This window comes from Thermochaetoides thermophila (assembly GCF_000221225.1).
Source record: "Thermochaetoides thermophila DSM 1495 unplaced genomic scaffold scf7180000011814, whole genome shotgun sequence".
Lineage (NCBI taxonomy): Eukaryota > Fungi > Ascomycota > Sordariomycetes > Sordariales > Chaetomiaceae > Thermochaetoides > Thermochaetoides thermophila.
Genome location: NW_006383030.1, coordinates 1,230,110 through 1,246,676, shown reverse-complemented (window position 1 = coordinate 1,246,676; position 16,567 = coordinate 1,230,110). Strand labels below are relative to the sequence as shown.

Genomic DNA, 16,567 nt, shown 5'->3' with positions numbered 1-16,567 from the left:
CTGACGTGGGGCAGATTAACCCCGCGAAAGCCCCAATGTTTTGAGTCCTGAATTCTTGAAAGTTGAATCATGTGAACCCCTCCAAGGTTTGACTTCAGTCTTCTATGAAACCATTTATGAGCTCCCCTCACCCCTGAGCTCACAAATCCCACATAAACTGAGGGGCTCACCAGAGAGCCAGGGCCAGGGTCACAGCCAAGATGCGTAACCTGCGCAACATCAGCCATGGCGTGTTTCGAGCCTATACTACACCCTCACCGTTGTCATCTTTTTCAGCATTGTGTTGGGATGTCTCGCGTGACGAGCTGATCGTTGCATGCGGGCCGACAGCAGAGGATCAGAGGATTGAGTTGTTACGGATCGGGAGGAATGTAAGAGGGACTTCGCCGGCGTTGTTGTACGTCTCACTACCCTCAAACTTTGTTGATTGAAGTATAAAGCTGACAATAATCTCTTTTTACTAGGCATTCCCGCCCCATCGCCTCTTGGGACTACCCCACCCAAAGCCCTAATGGAGAACCAGACTCTATCTGTGACATGCACTTCTTCCCCGACACGCTTACCACAGTCCTGATCCTCTCCTCAGGTGACATCATCTCCGTTGTTGAAGATGATGACAGCGCGACTGGCCTTGCCTTCTCCTCCCCTCCCCACGCTGAAGGCACAGCCCATGTCGAAATAGTCGGCACCCTTACCCCCTCCATCTCTGCGGCGCGCTGGTCCCCAGATGAGGAACTCCTCGTCTTGGTGACAGGGGATGGCAAGGTTGTGTTTATGTCTCGCAATTTTGACGTTATCACGGAGACTGTATGCACGGAAGAGGATCTGAAGCTGTCGAAGCATGTGTCTGTTGGGTGGGGGAAGAAGGAGACGCAGTTTCAGGGACGGGGTGCCAAGGCAAGACAGCTCAGGGACCCGACGATCCCGGAGAAGGTTGATGAGGGGAAGAGGAGTGAGAAAGATGATGGGAGGTGCAGTATTAGTTGGAGGGGGGATGGTGCATATGTGGCGGTGAATTTCCTCATGGAGGGAGTAAGGAGAGTGGTGAGGGTGTATACCCGGGAGGGCGAGCTGGATAGTGTGAGTGAGCCTGTGGATGGACTCGAGGGGAGTCTGAGTTGGCGGCCGGAGGGGAATCTCATCGCGGGAATTCAGCGCCTACCCGGCCAGGTTGACGTTGTGTTTTTTGAGAGGAATGGGCTCCGGCATGGGCAGTTTACGCTGCGCGCGCCCCAAGACGGGCTGGGTGCGATGGATAATATTGCGTTGGAGTGGAATGCTGACTCAACGGTGTTGGCAGTGATTTTAAGGGATCGGGTACAGTTGTGGACGATGGGGAATTATCATTATTATTTGAAACAGGAGGTTTTATGTGGGGATCCGAGGTCGGGAAATCTGAGACCGTTGTTTGCCTGGCATGCGGAGAAGGCTTTGCTGTGGGCAGCTTCGACTCCTGGTAGGTCCCATTACCCCTATTCTACCGACAGGATTGTGCTAACTCCTCCAAGGCAAGGTCCTGATCAACGAATACGCCTTCGCCATTGCTCGCGGCCCAACCAGCGCCCCTCATGACCAAGGTGCGGTGGCTGTCATTGACGGCCGCACTATCAAGTTCACGCCCTTCCGTACTGCCAACGTCCCTCCCCCGATGGCCTTCTGCGAGGTTGAGGTCGAGACGCCTGCTATCGATGTGGCTTTCTCCACAGACTGCTCCAAGATGGCTGTCTTGCATCGGGGAGGTGTCAGTCTCTTCGCCTTCGAGGCTAATGGGCCTCGGCTGCCGGCCCCGAAGTTAGTGTGTACCGTGATGTTTGAGAAGTCCACTGAGCAGCAATACGAGGAACCTCTGCTGCAGATCGGCTTCTCCCGACCAACAGAGGTCGCGGTACTCCAAATGGCAGATGACCTCGAGCTTCTAAGCCATGATTTCTCCGCCGTCGAAGGCAAACCCTGGCGCAAAACGGACGCGAGCTCCATCGGCACCATCACAACCCCCAGCTCGGGCGAGATCGACGGTGTTGTAGCCCAGCACGTGTCCGGCCGACTAAGCTGCATTGCTGGTGGGGAGCACTCCTTCGTCTCAGTCGAGTTCCCCACATTCTTACCCTGGGCGAACTACATCGTCTTAAACGGGGAGGTCGTCGCGTTTGGGCTGTCCAGGAATGGGCATCTGTATGCCAATACTCGGCAGCTGGCGAAGAACTGCACCTCGTTTGCGGTGACGGAAGACCATTTGATATTTACGACAAGCAATCACTACGTGAAGTTTGTGCATTTGACTGCTGTGGATGGTATGTACCTCTGACCATTAAGAGTTGAGGAGCAGAGACTGACGTAGATAGCTCTCGATGTCCCGCCGGATGACCCCGAGAAGGATGAGCGCTGCCGGAGTATTGAGCGCGGAGGCAGGTTGGTTACTGCTATTCCGACCAGGATGAGTCTGGTCCTGCAGATGCCTCGTGGTAATCTCGAGACTATTTACCCTCGCGCAATGGTCCTTGCTGGCATCAGGCAGCGGATCGAGCAGAAAAACTACGCTTCGGCCTTTGCGACTTGCCGGACCCAGCGCGTGGATATGAACATTCTGTTTGATCACAGGCCCGAGCAGTTCTTCGAGAATGTGGGTTTGTTCTTGGAGCAGGTTAAGGACCCGGCAAATATTGATTTGTTTTTGTCATCGCTGAAGTATGCTTACCCTGACCCACAACTTTTGGGGATATGCTGACCTTGCTAGGGATGAGGATGTCACGCAGACTATCTACAGGGACACCAAGTCTGGGACGCCACAGACCGACGTTAAGACTGCCCAGAGGCCTGGGAAGATCAATACCATCTGCGATGCTGTCCTAAAGGCTCTGAAAACGCAGAAGAAGTCCAACCTGCAGAACATCATCACAGCTCACGTGTGCAAGCACCCTCCTGCTCTCGACGACGGACTGCTAGTCGTCGCCGAGCTCATGAGGGAGGACGAAGAACTTGCCGAGCGTGCAGTCGAGCACATCTGCTTCCTGGCCGACGTCAACCGGCTCTACGACCACGCCCTGGGTCTCTACAACCTGGAACTTACCCTCTTAGTTGCCCAACAATCCCAGATGGATCCACGCGAGTACCTCCCCTTCATCCAGAACCTCCACAAGATGCCCGAGCTCAAGCGCAAGTTCACAATCGACGACAAGCTCGAGCGCTATGAGCGCGCCCTCGACCATCTTAAGGCCCTCAACAACTTCGAGGACGTCAAAAAGTACGTCGTCAAGCACAAGCTCTACCACCACGCCCTAACCATCTATCGCCACGATGAGCCCCACCACCGCGCCATCACCGGCCTCTTCGCCGCCTACCTCAAGTCCCAATCGCAATTTAAGGAAGCCGGCCTGGCATACGAATCCCTAGGCAACTTTGTCGACGCAACAGAATGCTACCTAAAAGCCGGAGTCTCTTGCTGGCGGGAATGTCTCTTCGCCGCGCAGCAACAAGACCCCCCTATTAGCCAGGAAAAACTCGCCGAAATAGCCACCTCCCTCGCAGATGCCCTCCGTGAAGCAAAAGACTATTCTGCCGCAGCCACCATCCACCTAGACTACCTTACTTCCCTCGACACCGCGATCCCTCTGCTCTGCAAAGGCTACCACTTCGCCGACGCCCTCCGTCTCATCACACTGCACAACCGTCGGGATCTGCTCGCATCTGCCATCGATCCCGGCCTGGCAGACGCTTTCTCCTCTAGCACCGAGTTCTTGGCTGATTGCCGTTCTCAGTTACGCGCCCAAGTTCCACGCATTCTAGAGTTGCGCCGCAAGGCAAAGGAAGACCCCCTCTCTTTCTACGAAGGTGACCTTTCCAAAGCGGGCGCCGACATACCAGACGACATCTCCGTCGCCGCATCGCGAGTCAGCACCAGCGCGAGCCTCTTCACGCGTTACACCGGCAAGGGCGCCCCGGGGACCGTTGCAGGCTCGCAGGCATCCTCCCGCGCAACAAGCCGGAATCGTCGTAGAGAAGAGAAAAAGCGTGCTCGAGGCAGAAAAGGGACTATCTATGAAGAAGAATACCTCGTCAACAGCGTACGCAGACTCGTTGAGCGCGTGGAGCAGAGCAAGCCCGAAATAGAGAGGCTTGTGTGGGCGCTTGTGAGGAGGGGGATGCAGGAGCAGGCGAGGGCGATGGAGGAAGGGTTGGCGCAGTTGTTGGCGGGGTGTGAGAAGGCTGTTGGGGAGGTCTGGCCTGTCAAAGAGGGGCAGGGACAGACACAGGAGCAGAGGGATGGAGAGCAGGAGATGATGGGGTGGAGGCCCGGGGGAGCGGAAGGGGTGTTGTATGATAGTATGGAGGCGTTGAGGAAAGATCAGAGGCCGCCTTCTGTGGGGGGGGTTAAGAGGCTGGTGTTGTTGGGGAAGGAGGGCAAGGTGTGATGGGGGGATTGTTGGACTCAGGGATGGAAGGTATAGAGGAAGGGAGTAGGGAAATTGGAGGCTGACTGTCCTGGTTTTGTGATATTCAAGCAGAGAACAAGAAAATGGGTTGTGTTCTGTATGGGAAGAAAGCAGCCCTAGGAGCTAACAAGAACCAAGGACTCATTGGTCAATGTTTCTTCCCACGGTTATCCAAGAGAAGTGAATCAACTGCTTAGTTGAGTATTGCTGTTGTCAACTTAACCAAATACTATGTCAGCGGACAACAGAGCCGCAGTTATGGACCTAGTCCATTCTCTTCTCGCCATCGTCCCCGAGAGAAAGATCTGGTTCGCTTGAGCAGGTCTTCTATCTCTTTCTCTCGCGTCGCAAACCCACAACAAGACACAAATTTCGACCCGACTGATCGCTGACACACCTACTATACCCATCATTAGCCGTGAAATGCCACTCTTCCTATCTGGTGACCCGGCATGATGCGTCGCTGGATCAAATTCCAATTTCCTTCCTCGGGCATATCCTTCAAACTGCATCAGAAAATCCGGGAACAGGCTGTAGGCAGCTCGGGGTGTGTGCCAGATCCCCGTTGCCTTCAATACAGGTTCTGTACCGGAGATGATATGATACCCAACTCCAACTCTCGCTCGAGCCTGGACTTGAGTTTATGACATATGCCCAACGCATATACGCACATCCAGCATGGCATGCCGGTGTAGGTATCAAACTTGGCCCCGAGAGGCTCGCGGGAATCAAGGCCGAGATCGACAATTGTAATCCATCCACTCCGATCTCTTAATTGGTTTCAACAAGGCAGGCAGGTAGCTATGTCCGCTGTCATCTCAGCCTGACGTACACGCGCGCGCCGGCCATGACGCAATATTATGCAGCACATGCAAGAATGGTAGTATCCAATGCAAACACAATCATCCCCATATGATCTTCACCTAGCCCATCGGCATGCTCCGTGCCGCGTCAAGGTGTAACCGCCGTTTCGCGCCGGTCGGTAATGGACGTGGTAAGTCTGGAACTGAGCTGCAAGCATCCGGATTCTGGATTCCGTATCCGTGACCGGAGGGCTCCGATCAACTGGTCAGTCACCAACTTGGCGAAATTCTCCTTTACCCAGTCGAAGCAAAAATACCAAGGTCGCCGCTCGACCAATCGCATTCGCAGCGGGGGTAAGCAACGGACTTGAGATGTATCCAATGACACTTGCACAAAGATCCAGGGTCAGGCCCAAAGGCTTTCGGAAGGATTTTCTTCTCCAAACAAGAAACAGAAGGTCCCTTAAATTCCCTGTTTTTTCGGAGTTACGACCCGAAGTCCCATAATTTAATTCCAACAGGAAAAAGAAAAAAGACGCCCACCCGAGCCGGGATTGCAAACCCCTTCGGACAATCGACGCAGTATACAATGCTCGCCGACATTTGATGAAGATATAGGTAATATATGCTGTAATCAAGTCTCATTCTGAAAACCGGTTTGGGAAAGCGGGATAGCCAAAATTAGTCCTGTCACAGAAACCCATGCAACTCGAACTGTTCGCTCGCAGAATAGGAACCTGTTCCCCCTACCCAAGCCTCCCCCCCCCCCTTCGCATGGACAAACGCTTTTGTGGCTGCGGCGGCTGGATGCTGTGGAAGTTAGATTGGTGAATGACGGCACACCAAACGGGACGGCTCGAGTTAGGCTTGAGTCAAGATATCAAATAAGTACAGGCATGCAGAGCCTCATGGCACACAGATACAGTACCTTGCTGACTTGGACAGCGTACCCCTCTCTACAAATACCATGCAGTCAAGTGTGTAGCTTAGCGATAAGAGTGTAGCACAGAAGTAGCAGAACAGTTGTAATCGAGATCAGTTTGAACCTTTCCTACCATCCATCCCCTCATGTGATTGTAGTACCCTAGCCATCTCTGCGATAGCTGAACAACTGTTCCATTCATGCATAAACAGTCATCCTCGACGTGGCGACCCCAGCGCCATTGATTTAAGAAAGACGTTGGAATATGGCCTTTGGATGGATGAGTGTAACAGTCGGTGGTTCGGGTGGCGTTCTGGGCGAAGTGCCTGAATGCGGTAAGACTGCATCTCTTGACCATATTACCAAGTTAGGTTTGTCCCATGGCAACAGACCTATTCATACGCTCGGAGACCGAGAGGAGGAGAACAGCCGAGAATACAATTAGTAGGATAGAGAGCCTCGGGTGATTCAGTGTATCACAGCATTAGATGGGGTAGTAGTCAAAGGAGATCCGGCGCTATTGTCAAAGAATCCGCAATCAGGTTGGTAGGACGAAGTGTCCTCGGAGTGGTGTAGCCAGAAATCACTGATTGGTGGTCCAAACCTCTCTGTCCTAGGCGACGCATGACTACATGCATAGAAGTCAGTCTTTCGAAACTATCGCCAAGTTTGACAGCACTGCCGAAGCAGTTGTCACAAGAGCTACTGAAACCGAATGAGGAACCAAGTTCTGCCGGATGTTGTGATAGTTGAGCTCATTTGAGGCTCAAATCTGTACCTCTTGCTCCCTCACCCTGCGTTACACAGGCATTGGTTGAGGCCTGTGGACAGGAGAGACAACCCGAAGACAGTCATCGCAACAATCGATTCGCGCGCTTGCGTCAACATACGTTGCACATTCTGCAAGAGCGCGGCGTCCTTTTGAGAAAATCAAGATCGTGCTGCCATAAGCACATTTGCGGATGGTCCCGAGAGAGCTGCCATCTACATCCTCGTGTCAGTCGTTGATAGGCTTAGGATCACTGCGCCAGGAACTGCTCTCCAACATGTGGCTGATAGCTCAGTCCAGCAGCGCGCAAATGTGTGAGCAGGAAGTGAGCGATGTGCCCTCCCTATCTACCTGACACGTCTGACGGAACCTTTGTACTGGTTTTCGGTGAAGGACTGGGTCATGAGCGGACTTCCAAAGACAGGCTGCCATGCTTAAAACCTAGCCAGTCCCGAAGCTGCATGAGGGCTGCAATGATGTCCAGTGAGTGAAGAGGAAGAGTTGACGGTGCTTCACGAACTACGCGGAGCTGCATGCTCTAGAGAGACGGAACAGCACAAAAAGAGGAAGTGAAGGGTTAGGTCCATTCTTTTTCAGATTGAGTCCTTGCTGGATGTCGAATGCCATGAGCAGCGAAAAAGGTGCAGATTGGAAGCAGTGTCATGCACGGTGATCTCGAGACAGTGCGGAAGAAAAGAATGGATTGACTATTGATTTAAAAGGTATTATATGCTAGATGTGGATTGTAGGTTTCATAAAGCATGTTTATGTATTCGAAGAGCCTGCCACAAATGATCATCTGGATGAGTTCCTGCAACTACTCCATTTCTGCCTGACAGCCACAAAAAGAGGGTTGTGCTGGCTTGAAGGGTCTGAGGAAGGGTGGGTAGACGAGTCCGGGGCAACGTGTTGCGGGACGAGACGCAACCCGCAGTCGAGAAAAGTGAAAGCACCGTTCGGAGCTGGAACCGAATGCCGATAGATGCTCTAGACTGGGCAGATGATCGCTCAAGCGCAAAAAGATCCTGACACTCACAAGCACTTAAACCGCATGCATCCCCAAGGACGATTTCAAGACAAAAAGCTCAACTCCACAAGCTTCGCTCTCACCACTCCTTAACTCGAGAAGCACGAGAAGAGAATCCCCCGGGTGCTTCCGGCTTCCCGACCTCTGATTACTTGGCCTCCCTCCACCACATAACCACCCAACACGATCCCTCCAACCCCACCTTAACTCATCTTCCTTGTGGCATCATCCAAGGGAAAGAAGAGCGCGTGCTCTGGCGCAAGACATTTCGTTAGCGTTGCTTTCTCTCTGTTTCCCTTTTCGTTCACGATCCCAGTAATTTGATTCATCTGCGGTGCAGCAGCCACACTGCGGTACTGCACCCATTACCTTCATCGCCCCTCACACTGTCCCAGCTGCACCTGAGCTGAACCGCCTCCCGCTCACAGCCCACAACGCAGACACCATGGCGAACAACAGTGTCGACCCACAATGCATCTGGTATTTTCTCAACACCTATAAAGACCGTGCCTATGAAGACTTCGACAAGTTTCATCCACGCTCCACACCTCTGCTAGTTGAAGATAGTGTAGACACCCAATCCGAGTCTGCACTATCCGGAACAACGGTGACGTCACATGCCAACACCCACGCGATGTCGTTATTTTCCAGTGGTGCTCATAGTCATGACACACAGTCAGTCTTCACAGTCCCCTCGGAACGCGGGGCCCCTGGGTCTGACTTCGATGTCTGGTGGGCTAACCGTGTTCCCACCAGAACTGAGCAAGACCAGGATAGCGAGGAGACTGAGCACTCTTCAGCTGAACCGGGCCCTGGCGAACTGTGGTGCGAATTTTGGGAACTCAAACTTTGCCGCCAGCTGTTCCAGGCCGAAGACCGAAGTTCATGGATAGAACACCACGCGAAACACTTAGGGGAAGCATATCCGCCTGAGCTCTTCTGTTGGTTCTGTACTAAACGCTTCAAGGCCACATTGCCTAGCAACCCGCACAGCCTCGAAGAAAACTTTGAGAAGCGGATGAAGCATATCCACAAGCACATCCGGAAAGATGGCAGCACTCCTAAAGTCCAGGTGTCGGACCAGAACGTCGTCGATCACATGTATCGTAACGGTTGGCTCAGTGAGGCGGCGTTCAAGAAGGCCAGAAGACTTCCTCCGATATTCCAACATCCGGACTTGTGTGAGTGACGCTCCCGCTTGGGAGCTAGATGGATGCAAAAGGATCCACGCCGCCGTTGAGAAGACCGCAGTAGCTGGAGAAAGGCAAAACGAAGCGGAGAGATGTCAAGCAGGGCATCGACAGAAACAAAGATACACTAAACTGGAGAATGGACTCACCAGCCATACCTAGCTATGGAATCACCATAAGGCCAGTCTCAATTATCCCAGTTGGTCCAACCTGAGCGACAGCTCATGGACTCCGATGAAAAACTACGATTGTTGAAGGAAAGAGATGATGTTGAAAGTGGACCTTCGGAGGAAAGACGGCGTTGGAGCCGCGCGTGTTAATCGCAGGGTTGTGTTCCTTCGGGCAATGCCCCACTTGGCATGTCCTTGTCCCGCCCTCTTCTCTGTCAAAGGCTGATTCGAATGGGACAAACACTGTCCTTAGTTCGTTTGGCCGTTGCTGATGCGTCGAGGGTAGGCAAGTTGGTTTGATGACGTCATGACTGAGACGGTTGGTAGAACTTTGTTTGCCATCATCATTGTTGTCGTTTTGCGTTTCGACAATTCCTACCCTTCCCCTTCCCTCTCCAACTTGATTTGTTTGAGCTTGACTTTCGTATGCAGTACGTTTTTTGATCACTAGTCCTAGTGACTTGAAATTTCGCCGGTATATTCTCGGGGCTGGTGTTCCTCGATAACGAGGTTGTGGGCTATGGAAAAGGTATGCCCCATTCTTTTCTGGTTTGAGCTGCTGTGACGTCGTTCAGGGCTTAAGTGTGCTCTCTGGACTATGTTACCACCGTTCCTTAGTTTCTCATTGATTTAATCTTATCATGATGTTGTTTTGTTGGTCAGTTGTCTGAGCAGAGATAGTATGGGAGATGACGGAAGTTAGCTGATCGATGACCTGAGAGTTGGAGTGACCTTTTTTCTTGACGATCGGTCTGTATAATGACGGAGGACTTGTGAGGACATTGGACCCTAATCGTTCAAGCAACTGCTTGACAGTTTGGTTGCAAATGGTCGATAAAGGCTCTTGGGGGGTTTGGTTTCTGTTTTTAAAGCAGGATGCTCTGCTGATGTTATGTCTTTCGGTCCATGGAGATTTGAGTTGTTTTTTAAATTTATGCTCGTGAATCAAGTGCGAACTTTTCAGGAAAAAAAAATTGTGTGTTTGCTCAGAGGAGGCCTTTCTTGAAAGGAGCGGCTTGTGTTATTACTGTGTAAGTCCGAAAGGGAAACACGTAACCCTTTCCCCTTGACCGCCTGAGCAATCGGTGTCAGCCGAAGTTGACATCGCAAGTTACATAAAGACAAATGACAAATTCTCCTTCCTACGGTGCCGTTGGATGTGGCAAATATTTTTAGCACCCATCAAGATTTTAGGAGGCGATCTAGAGTGAACAAGTAGCCTGATACAAGCGACACGGTTCCCGAGAGATCCGTCCATAGCTTGGTGTCAATCTATAATCTACCCATCCAACATCTGACAGACCGCCCGGCACTCTAAATGCTCCGGCTTTAGTTGAGATGCAGTCTGTTGAATTGTGTTGAGTGCCGAGCTAAACTAGCTCATCGGGTCCAACGGAATGGGGCATGTGGAAAAAATGGTGTTGGAAGCTGAGCGAAGCGGTAAGGCTGATTGACAGCTGACGTGGTGGCAACGCCCGGCCAGCTGCATCCTTCGGAGGGCAACTCCATACTGCGGACTGATTTGGATGGTTGCCCTACTATACTTCGGTCAACATCTCAGTTCAGGTGTTCACACTTCTAGTTCGATGACGAGGCAACAATTTGCCAACTCAACCACACAAGTTCATCGATCATGCAGACTAATTGAAGCCCCGAGATGCCTCCTTTGATGCCCAAAGGCCCAAATATGTTCCAATAGGCCAATTCCTACTCTTTATGTTGGTATCATCATACCAATTTGCAAACCCTTCAGTCATATTTGACTTCCTTAAGGAACTTGCCAGCTACATCCTCCCACAAATCCAAACACCTCGTCATTCCATCGACTCTCCTTGACCAATATCCGACTCTATCAGTCTCCGGTTTCTCATGTAAATTCCTTGCTAGTTCATCCCTGAATGCTGCACTTCGTCCCTCTACCTGATTAACCGCCGTTCGCAGGAGCTTTGCCACTCCCAAGTAACTATCATGCTCGGGAATAGACACATTACGAGTAAGGAGCTTGACCAGCACGATTATTACTATGGTAACAACCATCAACCCACGCTCAATCACTGCCACTTGCTTCGATCCTGGCTAGAATCACACTCTCCAATGCCTCAGGGTCAAAGAACACGTGCGGTAGATGGATCTCCGCGCAGATAATGGCTAATGTTGGTAGACAAGCTGCCAGATGCGCGGCCTTCAGCGTCCAGCGCATGGGAATTTGGCTCTTGACCAATCTTTCTCGGGCTTGAAAATGTCAGGGAACGTTCACCGCTGGATTCGCCGACTTCCACTAGCAGTACTTCTCCATATAGATGGCTGGCATGCCAATCAAGATAAATTCTATGATGGATATTACCGACTTTCTGCCGTAAGAAGCGACAGCGAGAAGAGTATCAGTTACTCTGGAAAGGTTGGAAGGCGGGATGTTCAAGAACACGCCGGCACCTAGTCCAGGAATTTCCGGCTAGTCGCTTAAACAACTGGTGCATGCACCCAAAAGGTCATCTAGGTTCTGCCGAAGTTTGCAAGTTGTGAATATCAGCGTCGGTAAGAAATGTCTGTGATATGTTTTAGGGAGAGATGTTAGTGAGTCTGGGGCTCTAGCAGCTAGGATTTTGATAACTATATCTCCTCTTACGGTGCGTCCGACAGGCTGAAGGGGTCCGGTTATTACATCATCATAATCCATGAATCATACAAAGTCATGGGGAAATATCAGCTTTTCTTCTTCCTCGATAGCTATGGCATGCACTAATTGCAACCACTCAGGGGGTTCTCCCTTCAACCTCTTAGTATGTTTGGATTGGAATCTGTAAGTATTAAGCTCAAGCAAAGGGTTATCGTTGAGCGTTCAGAGTGACTTACAAGGAGGGGCACTGGAATCCAAGGTGCCATTTGCATAAACGTTACAAATGAGCGGATTTCTGTCGAAAATGGGAGACCTGTAGGTCGCGGAGCTCTGCACAACCATATGGAGGGACGGGTATTCCTCCTGGCCAAGATATTCACGGAGATATCATGTGTAAATGGCGGTGCCAGTGTATTTTGTTGACACTGCCCAGATTTCTTATGATCCAGGTCGAAGGGCCGTTTTTAAATTGTGTGAGCGTAGTTAGGAATCCCATCAAAACTTAAGGCTCGCATGTATCTCATTCGCACAGCGACCTCTCGGTACCTCGGCTTTGACGTCTTATCAGATGTCAATATATATCAGAGTCCTAATATGGCATTGGAGTCAAACTTACCAAACTGGAAGGTTGTATTCTTGTAGCTGAAGTCGGCGACCATAACTGCACATATCTTGTCCTCCTTCAAGTTATATCCCAGGCCGACGAATGTCACACTTAACCGAACAAGTATATTGACTACTAGATATGCAACTGATAGTGTTGCAGTCGATTGCAACCTAAGAGGGAGCCTCAAATTCCACCGACTGGTCAAGCCATGCCACATGAACTTGAGTACCACAGGGCGATTGCTGATGCCCAAGAGAAAGTCAACTTCTCTTACGGTGTGCGAGCGCTCTGCCGGCAACCACCAGCGGATGGTAGCACCTAAGGGCCAAGTGGCGACCCAAGGCATAAGCTGATAAGTGATGAAAAAGGATGATCAGGACGTTGGACGTCCGCCGCTTCGACGTGCCTAGCCCGCGCTTGTCTGCGTAGACTTTGAGGATCGCAATGAGCAAGGGGCTGAAGATGAGAAAGGGTACTAGGCGCCAGGTAATACTCCACCAAGCGAAACCATCGGCATCCCTTCTGGAAGTGCCAGCTTCAGCTTCTGCTGTCCTCTGATCAGAAAACTCCCATGGTAACTGCTGTGAATCAAGATAGTGATGAGAGTTATAGGACCCTGGCTTGGATAGGTTGTTGGGTGCTCGAAGTCAGGTTGGGACAAAGGAATAGAATGATAACTTGGAAAAGTGGCCATTGGGATTGGCATCTATAATGGGCAAGCGCGGATTCCTTTGCAAACAACAACTTAATAATGAACGAAGAGTAGAAGGAAAAGACATACCTCAATAAGAGAGACATATGGTCCATTCAATCCTATGCTCCATTTTCCACCCACGCTAGCGATAGATACCGAGGAGGGAAGTCCAATGGTCAACGTGAGCTTAGGAATGGGCAAGGTTGCGCACTGCAGCGGCCCCGAATGCTGCCAGCTGGAAACAGGTAGTTACGCTTCAGCCAAACAGGCGTTAGCAGGGCCAAGATCCAGCTATACTTATTCATCCTTTACAAGCTGAAAAGTTAGTAGGCGGCAAGCTTGTGGTCAGATCTGACACCAGATATCTCAGCAAAGCTATGGAGGTAGCTGCTTGTGATTCCCAGTTTATAGGCTGCTTCGGGGAGCCGGGCTGATTTGATTGGTTGCCTAATATTGTTGTCAACCTCTCGGTTGTGCCCTACGAAAGTAAAGGGTATATAAACTACAAGATTCTGTTGAGATACTGGGTTATGAAAGCCCCTCTTGTTTGGTTTGTTGAAGCTAGAACATCTACGAGCTGCAGGGTTCTCCGCAACATTCTCTGATTACCTATGCAACCGTGTAAAAGATTACTTACCGGGCCCTTAAGAGACAGCCACCGCAAGGGGCGAATCGGTCGGCCATTTTGGAGGAACGACAAGTAGGGGGAGAGGGCCGATAGGATCTGAGCAAAGCAAGTGTGAGGAGGGAAAGAGGATCGAAGGAGCGGCATTCTGTAAACTAGTCTACCAGCGGTGGACGTGAAGCAACCTGCTCCCAAGCCCACCCTCCCAGCCTGCTGATCCCATAGCCAGCATTGGCACCAAAATCTCAATGGCCAGACATGTTTAGATTGTATCCCATCACATGTATATACTACAATAAAAGACATCTCACAGCTATCGTTACAAGCCGTGGACTTCAGAACGAACGCAGCTCAGCGCCTCCGTGGAGTCCACAGATTCGTCGTCAAAGCCAGCGCCAACGCCACATCCAGGAACAGCTCCGATGACTCTGACATGGCTTTGTGCAGCACCACTAATGAGTGATGGCTGAACGAAGGTCAAGGAGTGAGGGGGTTTTAGCGCATCTGTTCGAGGACCCGTACGTAAAACACCGGACACCGGCGCCAACTCAAAGAAGCCTCGCCAGTCTCCTAGCAAGCAATTATGATGACGACGTTGTTGGCTGATCTGGCGTTGATGGTGTCGCCGCATCCCCACCAAGCGACAGCTGCTCGACTGCCTTCTCGAGCTTCTCGACGCTCTCGTCCCTCTTCTCCTGGCTGGAAGTAAGGGCAGTAACACCGGCCACGCGAGCCGGCTGGGGCGCAGGGCGAGCAGCAGCCTGGCGACGGGCCAGGTTTTGGGCAATGATCTGGCCAATCTTCTCGAGCATGCCCTCAGTGAGGACGGGCTGGCCACGGGCACGGCGCAGCTCGCGCATGCGGCGGTTGTACTCCTGGATGGGTAGGAGCATGGCGTCGGCGGCCTTCTTGCGGGCCTTCTTCTCGGCTTCCTCGGCCTCCTTTTCGGCGATGTACTCGGCGGTGTGGCGGGTGCGGAACTTGGAGTAGCGGTTGCGCAGCTCATCGATCACCTGCTCGGGCATCGGCGGGCGCAGCAGCGTCGGCACGAACGTGCGCTCTTCCATGTCGATGCGCAACGTGTCACCCGCGTACTCTGGCTTCTCCTTTGGCTCCAGCTTCGGCCATGGGATCTTAATGTTCTGCCCTGGCACGAACCGCGCCCAGGTCACCTTCCGGGTGACCCGGTCGTGGACGATGCCGAATGGCTTGAGCTCCCGGATGATTACATCGCGGGTCACGCCCGTAACCGGGTCAGCGACCGGGTGGACCAGCCGGATGGCAGATATGGGGAAACGGGCCTTGACGAGCTGGACGGGGCTCTGGCCGGGCTCGCGGACATATTCAGGGACAGTGGCGTTGACCTGAAGGGCGATGTGAGTGAGCGAGCGAGGGGTAGGGCTGGTATATCAGCCAGGAAGAAGCTGACTCACAAGAGTGAAGTCGGCAGCCAGCTCGACGGTCATGAGGTTGCGGTCGATGCTCTCGATAGTGGTGATGCGGCCCTTCAGGTGCCCCTCGGTAATGACAACGCGGTCGCCGGGAGCCAGACATAAGTACTTAGAACCGCCAGCCCAGGCACAGCGGGCTTCCCTCTCTTTCTCAGTAATCGGAAAGTCCAGCAGGGCACGGCTGGTCGAGATCGAGCCGTAGTAGTTGCCGAAGCGGTTGACCTTCATGATATCACGGTTGGGGGTGATGGGACCCATCTCGAGGTCCTCATGGCGGCGTCCGATGGCATAGCCAATGTCGAGACGGACCTCTGCTGCCAATTTCGCCCTCGTTCTCCTGCGATTGCGCTTCTCCTGCATGTACTCGCGAAACGCACGCTCCTTGTTCCGGCGTGCGACCTGGCGCTCAGCCATGCGCACCCGGCGGAGGATCTTGTCCATCAGGCCGACGTTCGGGAGAGACGGTCGGAAGCGATCACACTCAGCGGCGGCCGGTCCGCAGTCGAATTAAGACGGTCAAGTCGGGTCTGGAGAGCTGGACTGCTCCAGGCTCGCGGGGTTATGCGGCGTGCGGGCTGGGTATCCGTTGATGGTCGACCAGGCCGTCTGCGATCGAAAAGTTGGAGCATCTGCCAAGCTTCAATTGGCCGCCATCGTCCGGTGCTGGCCAAGCCTAGCGGGAAAATTTGTGCGGTTGGCAGACAGCTCTTGACGGCTGGCAGCGGGTTCCAAAAGGAGGGATCCAGAACCAGACCCGTACACAGTGTACTTAACACATGCATACAGCGCAGAGGTAGGTCTTGGTGCAGTTGACGCATCCTTAGGTGCATGAACAAGAGGCACAAACCGAAGCGCGAACGCTTGACGGTCAAGAGGTTCCATCATCTCTCTTACTGTGTTCAGACCTCGACTAGGACCAGCTTTATGGCTGCTTCGGGTTTGTCCTCAGAAAAGGCTCTCCAGAGCCAATCCTGTGGATCAGGGTCTTTTTTTGGAGGCAGCCGGTCTTCCCAAATATCTGATTCTTCCTTTGTTCAACTTGTCGAGCGGCCCGAAGGCCCTGTTGTGTCTCTCACGTTGTTGAGGAAGGGCGTCGAAGTCCTACACATGTACACTCTGCACTGTCCATCATAGGACTCGTTCGATCTCCGAGGATGCGAGGGGGATGCATGCGCCACAAACACTCAGCCCGGTTATCTTCGCCGAATGGCTGGAGGGGACTCTTGAGACCAAAGACGTTGCCGGTTCACCATATGTTTATG

General features: G+C 52.4%; 3 protein-coding genes across 3 annotated transcripts; 2 read left to right on the top strand and 1 right to left on the bottom strand.

Moving 5' to 3' along the window:
• Positions 1–200: 200 nt before the first annotated feature.
• CTHT_0013680 (RNA polymerase II elongator-like protein) lies at positions 201–4,409 on the top strand (the record flags this gene model as incomplete). Its single annotated transcript, XM_006691820.1, has 5 exons — positions 201–397; positions 465–1,456; positions 1,509–2,291; positions 2,343–2,685; positions 2,735–4,409. 5 exons carry the CDS (start codon positions 201–203, stop codon positions 4,407–4,409), a joined length of 3,990 nt encoding a protein of 1,329 aa, XP_006691883.1.
• Positions 4,410–8,396: 3,987 nt separating this feature from the next.
• On the top strand, positions 8,397–9,140 carry CTHT_0013670 (uncharacterized protein; the record flags this gene model as incomplete). Its single annotated transcript, XM_006691819.1, has 1 exon — positions 8,397–9,140. One exon carries the CDS (start codon positions 8,397–8,399, stop codon positions 9,138–9,140), a length of 744 nt encoding a protein of 247 aa, XP_006691882.1.
• A 5,295-nt stretch (positions 9,141–14,435) lies between these two features.
• Positions 14,436–15,746, bottom strand: CTHT_0013660 (mitochondrial 54S ribosomal protein uL24m; the record flags this gene model as incomplete). The annotated part of the gene is made up of 2 exons (XM_006691818.1): positions 14,436–15,218; positions 15,288–15,746. The coding sequence occupies 2 exons, from the start codon at positions 15,744–15,746 to the stop codon at positions 14,436–14,438; spliced, it is 1,242 nt and encodes a 413-aa protein (XP_006691881.1).
• Positions 15,747–16,567: the final 821 nt, after the last annotated feature.